Genomic DNA, 22,797 nt, shown 5'->3' with positions numbered 1-22,797 from the left:
TAAAAATATGACCATTCTTTTAATAAAACAAAGTATGGGTTACATAAAATTTGTCATATAATAAATGATTCAGAGCTTGTTGCATGCGTTGTGGGACTAAATAATTACTTGTAGGAGTTAAGCTCCATAAAAAATTTATTTTTATCATAATAAACATATTTTTACCTCCAATAGAATTGACCTATCTAGAAGATACTCATGATTTGAATGTTAAAGATATGAGCCAATAACTGAGACGAGTTCTTACTGAAGAAAATTTTCAAGACAGAGATCGGATCACAATGAAACAAAGTTTCTCCTCTCTTTTCCTCCCATTTTGATCTCTTTTTATATTACTGATTGAAGTTAAAGTAATGCGTAAGGATTGAACTTCTAACTACTTTGATTGAAGAGACTTTCGTGTCACATGCAATGACCAGCTCTTTTTAAAAATTAAATAATTAAATGAAGACTCCTAAATGTTTGTTATTTTGAACATTACTAATAAAAATCCAAATAAATAAGGATATTTTTTTACTTTTCCCTCTTTATTTGATAATTTATACGAAAACCACAATTTAAACGATGTAATATTTGTTGGGACGGGTTACAGGTTAGTATTTAATTAGATTGACTTTTCCTCACCAATCTTTGCAATATTAAAACATTTACGGATGTCACCACTTATTCTTGTTTTAGACTATTTATGATATACATCCATTTTTGTATTATATCCTAGAATAAATGTAACTGGTGAATCATGGACAAGTTTTGTACTTTTCCATTTTTAGGGGTTGTTTGAAAAAGGGGTTTTAGAGGGAAGGGAAGAGAAGAGCATAATTTATATTTTAAATAAATATATTTAAAATTAATAATTTTTTAAAATATATATATAAATTAATATATTAACAAAAATTTAATATATTAATGATACATTTTTTTATCACAAATAATATATAATTTTTTAATATAAAATTAAAAAATAAGTCCTTTCTTTTCTTTCCCTTCAAATATTTCTTCTCAAACATACCCTTAGAAAACTAAGTCTTAATTGGATTTTAAAATAGATAACCCATTAGAAAAGCAAAACATTAAATAATTAAAAATAAATAATATTTTTCAACTATCCATGCATAAATCATAAAACTGGTCGGAGGGAAGTAACGAGACACGACTTTTTACACTAGATAACCAGTCCTCAAGTGTAATACAATCTCTATTGCTTATAAATGCTTTGAACTTTCACTTTCGTAGTACTAACAATGGCAAGGAGATGATTTTTATTTCATTAACCTTTAAGGGTTCAGGAGTTTTGATGTAACAACACTTGTCTTTCTATTTTCACTTTCGGCATTTAGCATATTATAGCCAAACCACACAATCACACTCATAGACAACAAAATCCTATAAAGTGAGTGACAAGAATTTTAATAATTTTACTGCACTGATTGAGTCAAGTGGTCAACAGGTTTAAATTTGAGTTTTAGATAATCTAATCTTACTAAATTTCTTTTATATTACTTCAGTATTTAATTAATCTAAAATTAAATTATAATATAAGTGGCTAGGTTAATTTATTTTTTGTGTGAGATTTTATAACTTCTTACATCGATTGCAATTTTAAAATCATACTATCTCTTATCTTAAATAGAAAACTCTCATCTATTTTATAAGAATTAGGAAATATAACTAACTTCATTAAATATAATAAATTTATTAATAATTTAAATTTTTTTTAAATGTCTTTTAAGATTGTTAGAACCTATTTCTTACTTTTTTTTATTTAATTAATTACTTTTTTTTTCACGAGTATTTTTGTAAGAAAACAATTATGAATGAACGTAGTATTTTAATATGGAAACGAAATCTAACACCCCATTCCTAGATAATAAGCATGTCGATATAATTTGACAAAGAACATGTATGTGACTAATGTTATCATGTAGTCTCATTTTTTTTCAATATTTCCAGATTAAACTCTAAATATGGAATGTATCATCCTTCTATACTTTAATATTGATTTCTCTATTTTTAATTAGACTTACTTTCATGAAATAATATATATCTCATTATCTCATATTAATATGATATAAGTATATACACTTAATAAATACTCTCATTCCATTGAGGGAATTGAGAGATCAGTACTCCAATTGAAAAGGACAAATTTAATATAACCACTCACATTGGTTTATATGATTTGCAAAGAATAGTCACTTTTATAGTTATTGAGTTAAGTGTGATGTTTGATAGCATAAAAACATACAAGTCTCTATGTTGAGAACACTTGTAAGATCAAATCAAAAGATGACTATCATTTTCATTTTAAGAATAATTCGTAACAATTTATGTAACTTTTTTTAATTATAAGTTAATGTAGATCATTGTGACATTTAATGTGTGCTTACGTGATAAACTTAATATTCATTTCTTCTATGATATGTGAACCGTAATTATTAATCTATTTATATACTAACTTTTACACATTACAATTTTTAAAAAATATTAACATTAACTCCTATGAATGATTAGAAGAAATTAAAAGTAATAAAAAATTATTGAAAAAATTATTTAATATTGTTAAAATATAAAGTATAATAAATGCTATATTTGTACTAAAAAATTTATTAAAATTATTAAAAAATTAATTTAATTAGAAAGAATTTAAGCACATATTTCATGTCATCCAATAAAATTTCACAATCAAGTTATGTTCTATGACATCAAATACAAGATTCTAAATTATCCATTGTGTTAATTAAATAATTATATGAAGAATAACATAATACACCAAATGATTAAAAATAATACATAATTGACCTCTATACTATATAACAAATATCAAGCAAGTACATGAAACATTCCGGGTCCATCATCCGACCATTAATTATCACAGCCTGCCATTGTTATAATAATAGTGTCAATAATTTTTTTTTCGTTTTATTCACTTAATTCCAATTTTTTTAAAAATTTGGCGTACGATTTAATAGCATGTCAATTATTAGTCATAGAACATATATATATATATATATATGAATTTTGTTAATATTTTTTATTTTTTTATTATGTGTATATTGTTTATTGTGTTTTTTAAAATCTTTGATTTTAACTTTCTTTTCTATTTGTTCTTTTTTAATCTCTATTATTTTTTCTCCTCTTCAAAATCTGAATGTGATGGTGGAAATAATAACAACCGCCTTAAAGCAGCATTGCAATTAGAGTAATAGAGAGAATATCATAATCCTAATAGCGTAAAAGAACTACTTGCTATTCTGAAGGGTAATGCAATGAATAAATAATATACATGACAAAAAATGATAAACTGTGAATGAACAATATATGAATAATACACAGAACAAATAAAAGATTAAAAATTATTAACAAAGTTAACTTTTTTAACAGAAAAAGATATATTTAAAATACTTTTAGAAGTTAGATGACTAAAATAAATTAAAATAAAGTTAAAAATAAGATCAAAATTAACATTTAATTTAGAAAAAAAATAATTTTGCTAAAAGAAACTTAAACTTAAGTATAATAAAATATACACGTGCGCTTGTTTGAGAAAAGATAATGAAAGAAAGTATGTTAAAGTAATGCAGATTTTGAAAAAAAAAATTGAATGAAAGTAATAAACTCTATAATTTCTAACAAGAAAAAAAATGTTTTCTATCAAAAATTTAAGTATGAGTAATTGTTAAGATTTTGACTAATAGTTATATAAATAATAGATTAAATATTATGAATTTTATAAATATAATTATTTCTGAAATTTTAAAAATTTATATAAGATAATAAGAGAAAGTTAAATAGTAATTTTTATCTTCAAAATTTAGAATGTGTGAATAAAAAAATAAAATACAATTCACACATCATTCTTAAAATGTGTGGAGCAAAAGCTATCCATTACTAAGTGAAAAATATAATATCTTTACTAAATACTTCACTTTCTAAATAATATACTTATTTTTATTTATATATAAATTAATTTATATTTCTAATGTAATAGATATTTTAATAAAAATATTACTTTTAAATATTTTAAACTCAAATTTAATTGATTTTAATAATTAAATCAGAAATCAATTTATTACATATTTACATGAAGCTTAAAGTCACACTTTAATATTTTTTTAGTTTGATTAGAAATTTTAAGTTTTAAATTTTTTGAAAATTAAAAGTACTATATTACTTTTATAATATCAGCTTTTACTTTTTCATAGATTTTAATTTCTTTGTTTAATTATATTAATTAAGAGTTTACAACATAATAATATGAAAGATTACCATGAACGCATGTGCTGCTTCTCGTGCTTCCTTTGTAGGAAGTTTAGTCATAGTTTCGAATCTTCTCCAATTTATGCAAACAGTTCAAATTTAATTTTAATTAAAGTGAATCTGCAAATCTTAAGACCGTTACATAGAAAGTTAAACTTAAAATTTTATTTTATTTTGTTATTAAACAAGACCAAGAAAGAAAAACTCAAAAAAATAGGAAATAAAACAAACAACTAACAAAAAAAGGGGTTTATTATCATCACCCGCACAAATTCACACCTTCCAAATAACTTCATTATTGATTCATTGATTATAAGAGCTTCTTCTTCTTCTTCTTTTCTAAGAGAGTGTATGCACATACACAAAATAGATCAGTGATGCATTGGAAAATGAAGGATACTCTATGCTCAAGAATTTGAGATTGGAAATTGAAGTAAATGAGGGAATGAGTTCCACAACATTCCTTATTACCATTATCCAAAAGGTCAAAAAATATTGTCGTTACTTCTTTTATTTTCAGCTGAACCTGTCTTTTGTTTTCTACGACTATGTTGAAGTTTCGATATTCTTTGAGCATTTTATTAGTTGTCTGTTTCATCTTTCCATTTTTCCTTCTTTTTCTCAAAGCCTCTATTTCTTGGCCTTGTTTTGTAAGAATGAAAATCAAACATTTGCTAAAACAAATCTCAATTCACTTAATCAAATAAATAATCTTGTTTTCACTTAAAATGGAGAGTATCTAAATTGTCACTATCCAACGGAATTTTTTATGGAAGGGTGTTAAGGATGGATCTAAAATTCCCTGGGTGAAATGGAAAACTGTATGTAGACCGCGGAAGAATGGTGGCTTGGGCATTAGGAATATGCAGTGGTTTAATTAGACACTTCTTGGTAAATGATTGTGGTGAGGTGTTAACTGTTCTAGTTCATTGTGGGTGCGGGTGTTGGAATCTAGATATGGAAGATTAGCTTCTTCTCTTCAGCGTTCATCAGTTCATAACAGATGTTCTTTGTGGTAGCGTGATTTGCTGGAGGTTATTCATCAAGGGAATTCATGGTTGGATGAGAAGTTTGATAGAAGTGTGGGTGCAAGTTTTCACACTCTTTTTTGGAGAGATAAGTGGGTAGGAGGGGTGCGATTATGTGAAGCATTTCCGCGATTATTTGCAGTAGCGAGAAATGCTGAATCATGTGTATTGGAGAATGATTTTCATGATGGCACTAGATGGGTTTGGAATGTTAGTTGGCGAAGATGACTCTTTCAACATGAGATCTCGAGCTTTAATCTTTTGTTGGAGCTTGTGGATGGAGTTTCTATTAAGTTACTACAAGAAGATAAATGGGTATGGAGGGCAGATTCTTCAGGTTGTTATTTAGTACAATCTGCATATTCATGGCTATTTGAACTTTTTGGTGGTCCTAATAGTATAGATCAGTGTATGACAGATGCATTGCAAACTTGCAAAGGCTATGAAGAGGGAAGGTCCCTCTTAAGTGTCTGGTTTTTTCTTGGCAATTGTTGTTGAATGCACTTCCTTGTAAAGGTTTACTGATTGATCGTGGTGTTCAAATTGATGATATAACTTGTTGCTTCTGTCATGGTTTAGAGGAACTTTCAACTCATTTATTTTTAACGTGTTCAGTTTCATCTCAAATCTGGTACTTTACTGCGCGTTGGCTTGGATTCTCACTGGTTGGTTCTGCCTTCAGATTTATTAACTCACTTGCTTTCTTGGGTTGGTGTTGGCTGTAGTAAAAGAGAAAGAATATGCTTATTAATTATTTGGGTAAGTACAGTGTGGTCTTTGTGATTGTATAGAAATAGAATTATATTTTTCAATGGTGTTTTGGATGAGAGAGAAGTCCTAGATTCTATTATTCTGAAATCCTAGAAATGGTTATCACTTGTTAGTAAGGGAGAAGCTATTATGTTAGCTGATTGGTATTTGAACCCACGAAATTGTATCTGTCTTAATTTTGTATAAGTATATTTTTACTTTTTATTTCTCTGAGTAAGTAATTTTTTGTGTATATGGGTTTTGAGTTCCCCTTGAACTCTTTTTAATAAGATTTGTTTTGCCTATAAAAAAAAACTTTAATATTTAAGAATTATATTGTACATAAGTAACAATTTTTAAATAGTTCCATTATCTCCATCATCAAGTTAAAGATTTCATTTTTCTCTTAAATTTTTTAATTAATATGCAAATATCTATTAAATATTGAATTAATGAATACTGAAAATAATTATAGGATGAATATGATAATGAATAAATAAATGATAAATAACTCAATTTTAAACATTAAAAAAAATTAAATTTTAAATTAAAATTATTCAGATATTTTGAGTTTGTACTAAAAATATAATGAATTATACTATACATTTTTTATTTAAAAATATACAGTTCCTCTATTTTGAATGATGAATATATGTTAAATTTAAGTTTGTTTTGTTTTAAATTCACTCTTTTAATGAAAAAGTTATATCATGATAAAAAAAATATATAATATAAATTTATACTACATTTTATTTTTAAAATAGAAATCATTTTGATTTCCTATTTGCGTTTGTGCAGGAAGAAAGCACCAGATCATGCCATGTAATCCCTATCGACCTTAAGAAGAAAGAATCACTCTTAGTTAGCCGACAGGGCTGACTGGTTATCCGTTGTAAGCACCCAGCAAAATCAATCCTGTCCTCACAAAATTTAAGTCACGTGTAGTGTGATTGTCAGTCTTAAAATTTGAAAATTATTTTTAGTTAATTTTATAATATTTTACTACGATTTTCAAATGTTATTCCAAATTTTAAATTTACATCACAGAAATTACTTCTTATTTATTTGCTAATAAAGTGACAATAAGGACGGAGACAGATGATAGAGTATTGGCAATAACTATGTTAGAAACAGTAATTATTATTATTGTTATTATTATTATTAAAACTTGAGCTGATTTACAACTTAAAACTAAAAACAAAACTTTTTTATTTGATTTTAAAAGTTGAAGTAAAACTTTTTTTAAATTGAATTAAAAAACAATACAGCTCTACTTCAGTAAACAGGTAGAAAAACAAACTGCAACAGCCACCATTATTACTTTAATACTAACACTATAGTTATCATTGGTTATATCATTATTGCTACTATTACAACTTTCTCTCTTTTTTAGCCTTTCACGTACCTTTTCTATCATCTCATTATATAAAAAAATTTAAAACTTATAAATACAAAGTAATTTTCATGATTTAATTTTGAAATTGTATTAAAATTTTAAAAAATTAAAACTAAAAACTTATTTTAATTTTGAAAATTTTCAAAATTAAAAACATACCACACGTAGGGGTTCTGATTTATGAAATTATAAGTGCCGTTAGTTTTTCAAGTTGGGTGAAGCATCTCCATATCTTTTATGTCACTGTATATTTTGTTGCATCTTACGACACTTTGGGAACGCATACCATTTCTAGCAGTGTCTTTCGGTTTCAAGCCTTCTTAATATTTCCCAAAAAAAACAGCTACTTGATCCTTAAAAAGCCTCAAAGTTTTAGTCATCTGCAAGTGTCATATCTTATTCGATTTGTGCAATTCATGAAAGGCTGATGCGTAATGAATTGATGTTACTCTTTCTGGGGACAACCCTGGCCGCTGCACCTGATTACCTGAAGATATTGGACAACAACATCATTAGATGAGACTAATAAGAATTAAAGAAGCCATTTTCATTGTTTAGCGGTTCATTATGTTGCTTCCTCAGTCCCTGTACTTGGTGCTTTTCGAGATGTTAGATTTTTTTCATTATAATTTTTAATAAATAATTTAAAGCTTAAATTTGACAATAAAATCATTCACCTGGTGTGAATGTATATGCACCTCAATAAAAAATCCACATGCATTGATGTGCATGTGGACATGTGTAGTAATAGTAATACAATACTTGTCAAAATTGAACAAATTGAGAAGATGTTCACGTGGTTTCACCAACTTTATATCCCTTCAGCGTGTCACATATCTGCATTGCCATTTGAAATTGGGTCTAAATGTCCTTTTCATACCTCCAACCCCCTTACAAATGGAGCACAAGGCCAATGGTGTAACATGTGATAAGCACGTGAACCTGACCCCGTAGTCTCTGTATCGCTTACGTTCGATGAGTTTACAAACATGTTATTTGTTGTGATTGATTTTTATTTTATGAAAATTTGATAATCGATGTTTACTTCTGACCCTATAATGTTGTTGTCATATTGCGTTTCATGGGATTCTTCACTATTTGAATTATTATATATGATGATGATGATGTACATTGAACTGTTCCTTCTCTCCTTTGGCGAGGATCAATGACAGATCTACTTTAATTCATTTAACTGTACAATATATTGTCCCACAAATCACAATCTTAGTATCTAGGATGCTTGTTTATGTTTTAATGCCCATCTCATCGGGCTTCATATAATGATCATGTTCTGTTGTTGGTCAAGTAATTTCGAACTACCCAGATCTTCAAGATGTTTTGTGCAGAGTGGGGTAAAATGAAATGAAAGAGGACGGGAAGGTTCAACTGATCATTTTAAAAGTAGTTCAAAAAATTAATGAAGAAAAAAATAATGAAAATAAATTTAAAATTACGTTTTACTGAATTTGACTCATAACTATACACACTATACGATAACATAAATTTAAATTAAAAAAAATAAATTTTTAAATGTATTCCATCTATTTCTCAAAATCACGTTGGGATATTTAATAGAAAAGGAGTAACATTTGTTTCCTTCTCATGTAGAAATATAAATAAGTTGGCCAGTCTTTAGGAGCCTATGGCCTGATTTTTATATTAAACCTGATATAAGCTATATTTATTAAATAAGTTAATTAAGACACTTTAAAATTTATTGAATAAAAAATAAGATTTTAGACTATTTTAAAAAGTTTATAAGTATAATAGGTTACTCTATTACCACTCCAAGAAAAAACAAGATATTGAATTTTAGAGGGCTTCCTCATGTTAAACAACAGAAACCCTATAGGAGCCTTCCTTTCCTGGGTAGGCAAGTCCGGTCTTATATCTTTTTGTTGAGAGATATCTTAGAGAGTCAAAATTTTACTTTACTTTCTTCAAAATATATTAATGAATAATTTATTTTATTTGTATTTAAGATCACATAATAAAAAAACTAATAAATAATATTTTTATTAAAAAGTATATTATTTAATGTTGTTAATATTTTCAATTATATTATTATTTTTAATAAAAAATTGATTAAAAATTTGTATAAAAAAGGACATTGCCTATCTAAGTCGAAGAGCGCGACTGGAAAGGTTCGTATATGGTTCCTTGTACTGCATTTAAATGCTCTATTATAACTATTGATTATAATGATGTAACATTTATATATATATATATATATATATATATATATATATATATATTGCACAAACCCTAATTTGAATAGTTGAATGAAGTTTTGTTGAAGCTCTTCGATATATATTGGAGCAGAGTGAAATACACGTTCTGCTCTTTTCAAAACATGTGATTACAAACTATAGGAGAAGACATTTTCAATCGATCGTTTAATGAATAAACATTTACATAAAATATGTTAAATACAAGAAAAATGTACAAAGTCCTTCACTTTTTATTTAAAAGATATCGCTTTGATCCAGTTTAAATAAACTTATATGAAAAAAAAAAACTCATAAGAGCTAAAAATGAAATAATAAAATAAATTAAAATTAACTTATATTTTTTAAAATTTAAAGAATAAAAATTATTTTTAACTTACAAAATAAATTTTATTTATTTTTATATTAATTTATTTCTTGTATAAGTAATCATCTAAAAGCTTATACAAACTGGGTTGTCATCTTCTAATTTACTTGTACTTTTACCCTCTTCTCTCACCGTCATCTACATCCATTTCTCGAAGAGGCAAGTGACTCTAATTGCAACAACTAGCAAGCAATGACAAACTCTAAAGATGTTCCATAAATGAGAAAGTAGCGGCGAGGACACAATTGGGATGAACAATACAAATTGATTGATTTTGTGTTACCCTGACAATTCATTATTGTTTTACAAAATTGGCGAAGTTGCACCAATTCATTTCGAATTACAAGAACTTTTCATCTAATTTTTTAATCGGACTAGTAAGCTGGCTAATTCACCAATCCAGCACCTCATCCAACCTAAGATTTATACGTTTGTTGGAATAGAGAATAAATTCATACTAGATATATTTAGTAAAAAACTAAGATACTAGAAGTAGCAAATCTTAATCATATAACTGCACATAGATAATCAAAATTACAAAAATTAATAGTTAGATTATCACTTTAAAATATTACATAACTTGATATTTTAATCTTAATTATTCATAATTGAGATTTACTTTTTTCACTCTTACATTAAAAATTCCTCTCATTTGATGTATTCCTCTTAATATTTGTGATTTTTAAAAACTAATGTGTGAATTTTACATTCTTATAACATGTTTACTGTTAAATTTTTCAATGACAAATTTGAGTGCTTATTCGTCTATCAGGTCAATGTAATGGTTGTATCTCCTTTTTTTTAAAATAAATACCTTAAATGCAATTATTTAATTGTTTAGATAGAGCGCTAATTAATTTTAGCATTCAAACTATACCATTGGCACCAACCAATAATATCTTTTATCATAGAACCTTAATAAACATTTTTTTAAAACATATCTTTAAGTCTGAAAAATAGTTAATTATAAATTTATAATTTCAGAATCATGTTTTTAGAGTTTATTAAAAAAAAATTACATATGTAAACTATCTAAAACTAAGAGTTTAAAAAATACGTAAGTTTCAGAAAAAAAAAAAAAATACGTAGGATAAAAAAATCTTGAAAGAAAGTATCAAATCAACTAATTTGTCGGCCATTAATTTCGTAAACAAGATAACATATAATTATATAAAAAAATTTACGTGACATCATAAATATCTTGTAAAATAAAACATATTTTAAGAGATATTAATTTTGATTTTTTCAAAAGAAGTTTTAACATTTTATTTTACTTTTAAAAAATTAAATTTTATAAATATAAAACCTAATTTCAAAAGCTTATAAATTATAATTTGACAATTAATTTTCAGGAGTCTATTCTATTTTTGAAAATAAAAATTCATAATTATCAAATTACTTCTTGATAACTTAATTTCGAAAGGCTATAAGTTATAATTTTGAAAATTTGTTTTTCACCGTAATAACTTTTGAATTTATTTTTTTTTTGAAAGTGTAAAAATTGATTATCAAAAAATATTTCTGGAAGCTTGGAAATTATGTTTCAAAATTCTATAATTATAATTTATAAACTTCCAGAATTAAATTTTCTCAAATAAAATTTTATACCTTTAAAATTTAATTTTTTTTAAAACAAAAAATTCACCACTCTAAAACTTACTTTTGAGAAATCCAAATTTCAATAAAAATTAATAAACTAGAGAGATGATATGATGGCAAAAAGGGATTAATAAAAAAAATAGGCGAACGATTATCAATAAATTAAAAGATACATTGTAATGTTGCTATGAAATAATAAAGCTTTATATATTAAATAGAGTATGAGTTAAAAATAAGAAAAAAAAATAAGTTAGAATTTTTTTTCATTAGCATAAGATTATTTTCAAAAAATAAAGAAAATACAAAGAATAAAAAATAGGGATTACAAAAAGCAACTCCTTTAATTTTTGTCGACTTTTTATCATTGATTATAGAACAAATTTCCTTCCAAGGCCTTTTAGTTTTGTCAAAGTTCTTAGTTCGTGATCCATGCCTACTTGTTCTTCTCCGATGACTACGGCCCATGTTCAAAGTTGAATTAAAAACCTTGTATGATCGCTTGAGGCCCATTGTTATTAGATTTCATCTTTTTCTGTCAATCTTTAAAAAAAAAAAATTGCACAAGAAAAATCATGTGTGTAAACTTTTGATAGGCGTACGTACAAGTAACTAAATATTGTTTGTTAATAAATTGTTAATAATAAATTTAAAAAATATAATATTATTTAAGTAAAAGTTTATTTAAAAAATAATAAGCAATATAAATTTACTATACTTGTGTTTTGAGTAATTGAGTTTGATTTTGAATACAAAAACCAAAATTTAAACCAAATTAAACAAAAAATACAGTTTTTATTTAATTTTTTACACATTAATAATTATGTTTTATTTATTTTTTATATTTTATAAAATTAACGTGCAATAATTTTTTATAACTTTATTTTTAATAATTAATGTAAAAAATAAAGGGAATTAATTCTTATACACGTCGTCATGAATTTAATTATTTCGTAGAATAGAAAATTAAAACGTGGACTAGAAGGGGTGCTGGCTGCGGCGAGGAATGAGTTGGATGGAAACCGCTTATGCTTACAAGGCAAGACTTGTATTAAAAAAGGAAGCAAAAAGCTCAGATTGAGATGGATAACGCGCGCATCGTGCGATCCCGTATGATTCAAAGCCAATCAAACAAGTGAATGAAGGAAAGTAAGTAGTTTTCAACGAGTGCACGCATCATTCATCAAGGAGGCTGTTACAAGTCTAAGTCTAACAACATTAATATTAATAATACACTAATAAAACAAAAAGACCATAACCTTTCTCTTCTCTCAAACATCAAACCCAAAAACTCTGCAACAAAGCTTCGCACTGCACCCAAAGCAAGTCAACAAGGTAACCAAAATACCGATTCTCATCTCACTCTTTCTCTGCTTCTTAGTAATAGTTATAGTGGTTGTATTTAAACTGATACACACATCGCCGATTCACGTGAATCAGACTCTGTCATTACGGTGTTGTTCTGTGGTTGCGATTCACGATATTGTCACTTGGATGCAAAATGTTTTCTTCTTTGAAAGCCATGGTGATTTTTGGCTTGGATCTTAGGAGCAAAACCGCGTCGAATTTCTGACGTTGGATTCGAAACAGCTTTTGATTGTGTTATATGTGACTTCGCATTTCGATATCAGTTCGCAAACGGTTAGGTATTACATGTGAATGCACGTGTTTATTATGGTGTTGGTTTCGTCACTTTACACGTAGTTTATTTCGTAATTAGTTGTGTATGTGAATGTGAATGCTGTGTTTGGTCGAATGCTTTGTGATTTAACTTGTTAAGAATCATGACCAGAATTATTAGAGGGAAGTGGCGATAAATTTGATTTTGAGAAAGCATATTAAAACTGTTACGTTGTTGATGTAAGTTACTGAAACTGGAACGAGAATGTATGCTAATGAATATTTGTTTTCTTGTGATATTTTACTATTTTGACAATGGAATGCTGTCGCTTTTGGTGCTGTGGGTTTTGTTTTAATTCACTTTAATCCTTTCATTTTACCTATGTACTTTATTTATATACTCATCTTGATTTTGCTGGTAGCAGGCCTATAAATATGGGAAATACGGAGTCAACTTATGAATCTCAAGATAATTTTTACCAACAACCCCCTTCTTATGCTGGGAGTTCAGTGAATAATAGATATGATCAACCTTCTCCTTATGTTGGGAATTTGGAGGATACTACCAATCATCAAACCCCTTCTTACGGCAGGAGTTCATCAAACACTAGCTATCACCAACCCTCTACCTATGCTGGGAGTTCAGCAAATAATCGCTATCAACATAAGCGGCAACCCACATATATAGCTGACCATTTCAGTTCATTGGATCAGGTTTTCACTGCTACTTTTTGTTGGTGATTTATAGAGGATAGGCAATATTAAACTTAGAAATATAAGTGCAGTCACTACTGAGTATTGATGAACTGAATTGACGTATCTGTGCTGATGTTCACGTTGGACATAACTATTTGTAGAAACATTATGCTTATAAAAGATGTACTTATATTTCAGGTTGTTTCTGCACTGAGAGAAGCTGGTTTGGAATCTTCAAATTTAATACTTGGTATTGACTTCACCAAAAGCAATGAGTGGACAGGTTATTACTTATTGAATTTGAAATTAATATTGGACATATGTATATGAATATAGAAAAGTCTCACCTTGGTAATTGCAGGCAAGCACTCATTCCGGCGAAAAAGCCTTCATCATATTGGAAACACTCCTAATCCATATGAGCAAGCAATCTCTATCATTGGCCATACTCTGTCCTCCTTTGATGAAGATAATCTAATACCATGTTTTGGATTTGGTGATGGTGAGTAGCTGTTTCTGACTTTATACAAATGTTCATTCTTTTCTCTTCTGTTGATTTCAGTGAATTTACTTTTGTAGCTTCTACACATGATCAGAATGTATTCAGTTTTTATCGTGATGATAGATTTTGTCATGGTTTTGAGGAAGTACTTGCACGCTACAGAGAGATTGTTCCATACTTAAAACTGTCAGGTTTGTTTTATAACATTTTCTTCCTTTGTTGCCTAGATTTTACAATTTTATCACAAGTATTTGTGACAAATATTTGACTTTTTTGACAAATAAGCTTACCCCAGTTGTGGTGTGTGTGTGTGTGTGTGTGTGTGAGAGAGAGAGAGAGAGAGAGAGAGAGAAAGAGTTGTATAATGATTTATTGCATATGGCTAAGCATATCTTAAGTTTTGAATTTTACTTGCCTCTGAACCTAGGGTCCATTAAGTGGGACCTAATCCTTGTTAAGACAGTTATTGAGGATGAGCTACTGGTTCTTGACCTGTCTGTTTGATGCCATGCTCATTTTGTACTTCCATTTTTTACTAACATAAACTGAAAGAGGTGTTGACTGTAGATGCTTCATGATTTATTTCCTGTATACACTTTGCAATTTATAAGTCTTCTCCTTAAATTCAGCTTTGACAACAATTTTTTTTTTCAGGTTAAACTTTATGCTTGAATGGTGGTTTATTGTAAGATTATAACAGTGATGACTTGTTACTGCACATAGGCCTTGTGAAGTCCTTTCTCTGGATATTTGTGTTACATGCTCAAGATTTATAAAAAAAAAAAAAAAGTCCATACCTTGAATTGTGAAGTAACTCATGTCATGAAATTAAGTAGTTTGTACTTTTTGGATAACATTGAACCTGTGCACCTTATTTGTTATTCTTCATTTCTATTCAGTATCATGGTTGGGGAGTAGAAAGGACTCTAAGGAGTGTATGGTGGTTTGGAGTTGTGCTCTTTCTTACTTTTTAAGGAAATCAAGTTATCTTCAACGACTGCACAATGCTTTTGTGTCCCTTAGGCTACAATCCTTTTGTGTTGGTGGTCCAATCTAACATGTTTTCTCCATTGTAGTTAGTATCACATGATTTGTGATTCGATGTAGTTCTGCAACTGAAAGATACAAATTGTAGGAAGTATCAATTTCATTCCAAAATCCTAGCCTAAATCGCTGATTCCTGTGCATAACGCACGATTCTGCCGCAAACCGGGTCACACGTCAAGCGGGTCAGGTCACGTGCGACCCAATTCACTTAAAACCCTAAAAAACACTTTTTTTTAAAAAAATTTATGCACAATGTGAGGGAAACTTTCAATACTTCCTTTACAGTGAGACACACTATTATATTTCAAAGAAAAACCCTTAGTTTCTCGTTCCCACATACTTTGCTCCTCTTCTCCACAATGTTTGTTGCTTTTCTCTTTGTCTCCTTGTGCATTATTGTGGTTCTCTCAACTTCTCACTCTCTTTTCAAGATTTTGGTGGTCCTCTGTCTCTTCAACATTTCTACCTATTTTCTATTTATCTTTTCCTACTCTTTTTGCTTGCTCTTTGCTGTTTCAAGAGACAAATGGGTCCTATTAGAAAAACAAGAGTGATATTGTGGAAAAACTATGAAAATGTCCCTCCATATAGGCTAGTAATGAAATGCAAATACTGTTCTATTTAGAGTGAAATTGAAGAGATATTTAGAGATGGGGAGGAAGAGGAAGAAGAACAAGAAGAAGAGTCTTTGCCATTGAAAAATGAGAATGTGCTAAGTGATATTAATCTTGGGGAGCATGACTAGATTATGTATTTGAAATTTGGACATTTTGATTATTCCTTCGTCTACATTTCTCACCAAGAAAAAATCGATTTACAACCTTAAAACTCGCTTTTAAAAGTAATAAGATGTTTTACCCTCTTTTTAAAACAAGTTTTCATGATCTTAAAGTCGTCGAACATTGAAAAATCAAGGATAGATTGTCCTTCCTCGTTTAACTCTCCAAAACCAAAACTACCATGAGTTCTTACAAATTGTCTTACTTCACAACCAATATGTCCATTAAAGACTCTACCTATGAAAATCTTTTTAGTTTGTAGAATGTCTTGGATCAACCCATTTAAATTCTCCCAAAACTTTACTTTTAAATGAGCTTCCGAGTCATCTTGTAGTGCATAAGCACTAATAATATTAATAGTGTCTCGGGTAGCCAATAACTTCAAGGACATGATCCTATCTCTAATCCTTTTGATCTCTACTATGTTCTTTTTCCAAATATTATCTACAATTATGTCTATTCTGTTCTTTTCCTTAACTTTTTCTGTGTATCAAAGTTTGAAGTCTGTAGTATTAAGCTCCTTAACTTTATTTTCAACCCATTTTGTTTCTTGAAGGGACATGATGTTAATTTTACTACAAATCATAGTGTCCACCACTTTCAATGTTTTTTTTGTCAAAATACCAATATTCCATGTGCCAACCCTAAACATGCATTCTTAGACTAACTTTACCCACATTTGTCCAACTTAATGTGAGAACCTTTTCACATTTTACCCTATATCTAGGTACCAATGCAGCGGTTCTAGCTCATTTGACATTGTACTCGGGCCATATAGCACATTACTTTTGAGTAATAACCTAGACTTGGTACAACATCATATGTTATCCATATAAAAGGTTTCAACCAGTTTTATGTTGGCTGCCAAAGACTTAACACAACTCATCTCCTTTTCCTAGGCTTTGGGACTGGCTATGGGGCCATAGACGAACCTAAAATCATTAGACACCACCATATTTCAATATTATTTCTTGTTAGCAAGTGTTTGTTCTTTATCTTTTTCTCATTCTCAGACTAAACCCCTATAGTTTCAACTAGGTGTATTTAGGAAGTTTATATGCAAAAGGATTACACTGCTTTTTAAGATGGGGCATCTTCTTTGTCCCCTTTCTTTTATTTTATTTTTTTTGTTGGGAGTCCCCTTGCATTTTATCTTGTTTCTTTCTTGGATTTGCTCTCATTTCAAGAAGGAAACATTCCCTAGAAGAGAGGACTTTGTTGTATATGAGATTTAATTATAACACTTGGCTCCTTATTTATAGGTCCAACATCATTTGCCCCTGTAATTGATGCAGCAATTGACATGGTGGAAAGGAACAATGACCAATATCATGTTCTTGTCATCATTGCTGATGGACAGGTTTTATCCGTTTATCTTTTCCTCCCATTAATTTCTTTTCATGGCAAGGTTCAATTGTTTTTTCCCTCTTGTTTCCTTTTTATTGAACGTTATTTTTTTAGGTTACCAGAAATCCGGATACACCACATGGAAAGCTTAGTCCCCAAGAACAAGCAACCATTAGTTCGATCATTGCTGCAAGGTAGAGCAATTTCTTTTGTAATCTTGTGCTGTGCATGTATCTGTTTTTAATGTGGGGTTATTCTGATTATTAGTCACTATCCTCTCTCAATTATTTTGGTTGGAGTTGGTGATGGACCATGGGATGAGATGCAGCACTTTGATGATAACATTTCTGAGCGCTTATTTGACAACTTTCAGGTACTTGATAGCTCTTGAAAATTAAAAATTGTTTGCTTTTACGGTAACTTTTACATTTGATAGTTGGAGATTATAAGGACAGGAGTTTTTAGCATGATAATGACAAACGTGATAGTACATCAGCTAATTCCAAAGTTAATATCAGAGGTCTGTAATAAAGTGGATATTATTAGAGAAGGAAATGTTTCATTAAGCTGTTCTCTTGGTCAAGACGGACACAATTTGGTGATCTATTGTCTTTGAAATTAATAAACCATAAATGTCAAATCACTACCAACCTAGTTCACCCATTGTTTAACATTGTGTTAATGTCATAAATATAATTACTTTTTTTTTACAAAAAAGGTAAATTTCACCCTTCCTATGAAAAATTTAAATTACATATTCTCTTTTCTATTTTAAAATTACACTACATCTCAAGAGAGATTAATATATGTTGTGCTTAGTCTATTTTAATTCAAACGAGCCTTTTAGGGATAGACTTTCTCTCTTTCTCTCGCTACTTTTCTCAGCATCATCAGCTAGTTTTGAATCCCTACTATTAGTTTTAAGACTTGGAGTTAAGTTTCAAAGTCATAAGAGCGTTTACAATTTTATTTAATTTTCCAAGGTCTTAAAATTTATAATAGGGTGTTCAAAATGACTTGTCATGACACTAGAAATTATATGGAGATAGAAAATGTATCTGGGGGCTCGCTAATAGTTGCTTACCGTTGCTAAAAGTACATTTCATCTCTAAGGAGAAGTGTAATTTCTCAATAGGTCATATCGGTTACGTGAATCAAACGTAGTCAGTATATTATTGTGAATGGTATTTATAGACAAATTATGGTTTTGTATATTGTTTTTCTTTCTCTCGCTCCGCTTCTAGCAATTTAACTACCTTTGGTCTAACGCATTCTCCTAATTGGGGTTCTACAAGCCTTCTCTATATGTGTCTAAACCACATAAGGAGACATTCTGCCATTTTTTTCTTCAATATAAATAAAATTGACAATTTTTAGGGTGTTAGCTAAGAACTAAAAATGTTTGAGCTAGGTATTTTGTAAGTCTGTGAAATTGCCATATAGAATTATAATTCTAATTTTAATAAGGCTTCCTAACATAAAGATTAAAATAAACTCCCAAGCCCAATTTTATGCCCAACTTCAAACACCAACTGGAACTAGTAATTTCTCTTAGAGTCGTTCTGTGAGAATAACATTGTATTGGTATGAGAACTGGTGGTGATTAGTTTGAAAGTGAGTAAATGACTGATTAATATAAAAAAGGGATGGAAAATTTTCAATGCTCCATTGTAGAAAACTATTCTTAATTCCGGTGTTATGATTTTTTTCTTCTTTTATTGATGAAATTTATATATGATATCTAATTTGTTCTCTTTTTTAATTCCTTTAGTTTGTAAACTTCACAAAGCTCATGTCCGAGAACACAGAAGCATCAAAGAAGGAAGCAGCATTTGCACTAGCCGCCCTTATGGAAATTCCATTTCAGTACCAGGCCGCCCAAAATATACAACTTAGCGAGTAAGCCATGATCTGAAGGTATGGCAGTTCTATATTGTATTCAAGGATCACTGAGTGTCGAATCTGTCTGATGCAGTAGAGAATCAGTTCGTCATCAACGTAAAAGGCCTCTTCCTCCACCAAAAGAAGTAATAGATCATGATAATGCCCTCATGGCAATTCCGCGCATGACAAATTTCGAATCAGTTGAATCAATGGCTCCAGCAGGTCCGGAACCGGTATGTTTTCCTTGCTCCTCCCTGTTATCTTCTGTTTATATAGATTCATGTTGAGATCACTAAGCTTATGAGAGAAAAATGTTCTTCCTCTTTTCAAGGTTTGCCCCGTTTGCCTAACCAATCCGAAGGACATGGCTTTTGGATGCGGTCATACTGTAAGTCTGTTTAATGAACGTATTAATTATAATTATTGTTTGACTCTAATGTCAACGTGCGCTTGAGTTTATTAGCTCTGTTGTGTGAATAGTACAAACTAAAGGGGATTTAGGTTATAATTTTCACATTCGGGTAGATTACGTAGATCAAACATGCTATTATTATATGTCCAAGACAAGTTTTAGGAGAATTTATTTAGATAGTATTCGGCCAAGCTTATTTTGGGTTTCTAGTCTTTTACAATCCATTCTAAGATTCCACTAAATTTCTTCTTAACTTTAAAAATACTTTATATATGCCATTTTCATCATAAACCTTATAGTAATTAGATAAAAAGATAATAGGAGGGTTTTAAGTAGAAAATAAGGGGGTTAAACTTGCTTCATTTTTAAAATAGATTCAAGTAGCTTAAAAACTTTTAGGGACTAAAATTGTATATATAATGAATTTGAGTAAGTAGTTTAAGAATTTATTAAATTTTTAATATACGAAGACTTGTGGCATAAATTAAATCATATAACTAGTTAAAATAAATTTATTTTGATAAATTATATTATCAAAATAAATTTGTTGAAATGAGGTAAAACGAGCTTTTGAGAGTCGTAATGAAGAAAACTGAGATAAAACAAGTTTTAAAAAACTTCCTTCCGGAGCTTTTGGCTTCACTTTATTCCAGTTTCTAAGATATTTAAACTCCAATGACACCAAGAAATTTTAGCTTAAAATAAAGTTTTGAAGTTTAAAAAATTGTAATTATTAAATAAATTTAATTTCAAACTTAAAGCTCTTCTTTTAACTTTTAAATTAATTTTTAAGTTAAAAAGAAAGTTAGTCGAAATACCATCTTACGTTATAATTCTGTTCAGTGGATCTTGTACTTTTGATGAAATTTTAAAGGAAAATGAAAAGAATGATTTTCTCTTGGTCAAATCAATTAAGTATGTGAACATTTGAAATTTGACACGTTCAAGGATAGATTTATAAACGTAAGGGAATAGAGAAAGAATTTTTTTTTAATAGATAATTAAATTAATAAAGAGGAAACTCTTAACTCGTCTTGTAAAATTACATGCATCACTACATTAGTTCATAAAAAAATGTGTTCACCAAGTTAGTGTTTTAACTTTAATTATCACCGCATTAATCTTCTAAACATTGTTTCTAAATTAGTCCCTTAAAAATTATTATTTACCACCCACAAAGCGTAGCATAGTAGATGGTTAGGTTTGTAATTATGTTGATCAGAATTTGGTGTATGAAAGCCTTTATTGAGAGAGAGAATTTACTTAAAGCGACATATAATTTTTTATAGAAGATAGGTGACGACAACTAAGACTTCTGAAATACGAGTAATAACAAAAAGGAATATTCAGGGACTAATTGTTTTGAGTTGTGAACGACTAATGTAACATTACATGTAAAAAATCAAATTAAAAAAAAATCCCTATCAATTAATTATAAAGTTATGTATAGTTGTTTGTAAAATTAAAATTTGTTTATATATTTTTCAAGAAAAAAGTAAGTGAAGGGGGGGGAGAGGGATATCTAACATTGACCCGCCATTGTAAAGACAATACCTAATGAATTTGTTATTACAAATTAACAATGATTGAAAAAAGCCTTCTATTTTCTCCCGTTATGTGGATAAGGAATTACCAAGAGGATAAAATGTATGTCCATGTTTAATTTGCCTGTAATCGTGTTACAATTTATTTGCCCTCTTATTATTATCTATGTAGACTTGCAAGGAGTGTGGCTCGACATTATCTTCATGCCCTATGTGCCGGCAGCAAATTACAACTCGCCTGAGATTATACACTTGAGTGTTTATTCAATAAGTACTGCCGCCATTGATCATGGATAAATAGTGTTAACCATTATACCATTTCCTACCATTTTAACTTAAGGATGAGATGTATAGAGATGTGTATAAAATTGTTCTTAAAACAAATTGCTCATTAACTAAGAAAAAAAATTGCTGAAAGTTAATTTCACAGAATTTGAAATCTTTCAATTTACATCAAGTTTGAAATCCTATACTTTGCTCTAAAACCCAAGAACCTTTCCAAAATAACCACAAATTGTCTTCAACAATGGAGAAAACAGGTCAACAGAAAATAGCAGCAAGTGAATGAATCAAGGGAAAATACTCAAATTGACTACGTAATGTTAATAATGATAGATAAGGGATCCGATTGTATGAAAAAAAAAATACTACTTTACATTTATGGCACATTTAGTAATATAACATTTTTCTAGTTTTTATCAGGGTACGTACAAGTTCCGTTGACAAATAGTGATGATAATACTATATGCACACAGTACATTTATGAATTTAATTATAATGTACTGTTTACACTGAACCAATAAAAATATACATAAGTTGACAATAATTTTATTATAAAAAACAACTATTTTCTACGATGTCAAAAAATATTTACACTTGCAGTACATCCTAATTAAATTATTTGAAGTATAGATTTGAAAGATGTACCGTTCACTAAAAATATACTGAAGAAACCTCTAGTAAGTTGAGTAGTTCTATCTTGTGTGGGATTAATTTTTAAATGAGATTTAAAAAACATGTTTAACAAAATAGTATTCTTGAAGAAAATTGCAAAAATATGAAGTTGAAAAATTGTCACCTGCCAGTTTATCTAGATCTCAAATCACCGCCGATGATTTTTTTCTCAAAAAAATATTAAAAAATTATACTCGTGAATGAAATTTGAAAAAATAATAATAAAATTAAAGTACCCAAAAAATGTCAAAAGTTCCCATATTTTGATAATTTTTTCATTTTTTCTCAAAAATAAAAAATAAACCCATGTTGCGTGGGCTAAAAATGATTAATCTACATTAAACACATCCCCACAGAGGGCGTCCTAGCAATTATCGATAGAATGTTATA

The 22,797-nt window shown here is 28.9% G+C and overlaps 1 protein-coding gene across 1 annotated transcript; it reads left to right on the top strand.

Annotated features, from left to right (window-relative positions):
- Nucleotides 1-12,837: 12,837 nt before the first annotated feature.
- LOC113852433 (E3 ubiquitin-protein ligase RGLG3-like) lies at nt 12,838-21,907 on the top strand. Its single transcript, XM_027482698.1, has 12 exons — nt 12,838-12,957; nt 13,668-13,956; nt 14,137-14,221; nt 14,300-14,440; nt 14,518-14,631; nt 17,529-17,626; nt 17,728-17,807; nt 17,881-17,986; nt 19,385-19,512; nt 19,589-19,730; nt 19,829-19,885; nt 21,626-21,907. The coding sequence occupies exons 2-12, from the start codon at nt 13,678-13,680 to the stop codon at nt 21,707-21,709; spliced, it is 1,314 nt and encodes a 437-aa protein (XP_027338499.1). The 5' UTR covers nt 12,838-12,957; nt 13,668-13,677; the 3' UTR covers nt 21,710-21,907.
- Nucleotides 21,908-22,797: the final 890 nt, after the last annotated feature.

The sequence above is a fragment of the Abrus precatorius genome, unplaced genomic scaffold (assembly GCF_003935025.1).
Source record: "Abrus precatorius isolate BTA unplaced genomic scaffold, Abrus_2018 Scaffold10, whole genome shotgun sequence".
NCBI lineage: Eukaryota > Viridiplantae > Streptophyta > Magnoliopsida > Fabales > Fabaceae > Abrus > Abrus precatorius.
This window is presented reverse-complemented; position numbering and strand designations above follow the sequence as displayed.

What these genes read in the sequence shown, in the direction of transcription:
- LOC113852433 (XM_027482698.1), top strand. Translation starts at nt 13,678, where the DNA reads ATGGGAAATACGGAGTCAACTTATGAATCTCAAGATAATTTTTACCAA. An exon ending in TCCATACTTAAAACTGTCAG is followed by an intron (nt 14,632 to 17,528) that starts GTTTGTTTTATA and finishes CCTTATTTATAG; the next exon opens with GTCCAACATCATTTGCCCCT. An exon ending in CAAAATATACAACTTAGCGA is followed by an intron (nt 19,513 to 19,588) that starts GTAAGCCATGAT and finishes TGTCTGATGCAG; the next exon opens with TAGAGAATCAGTTCGTCATC.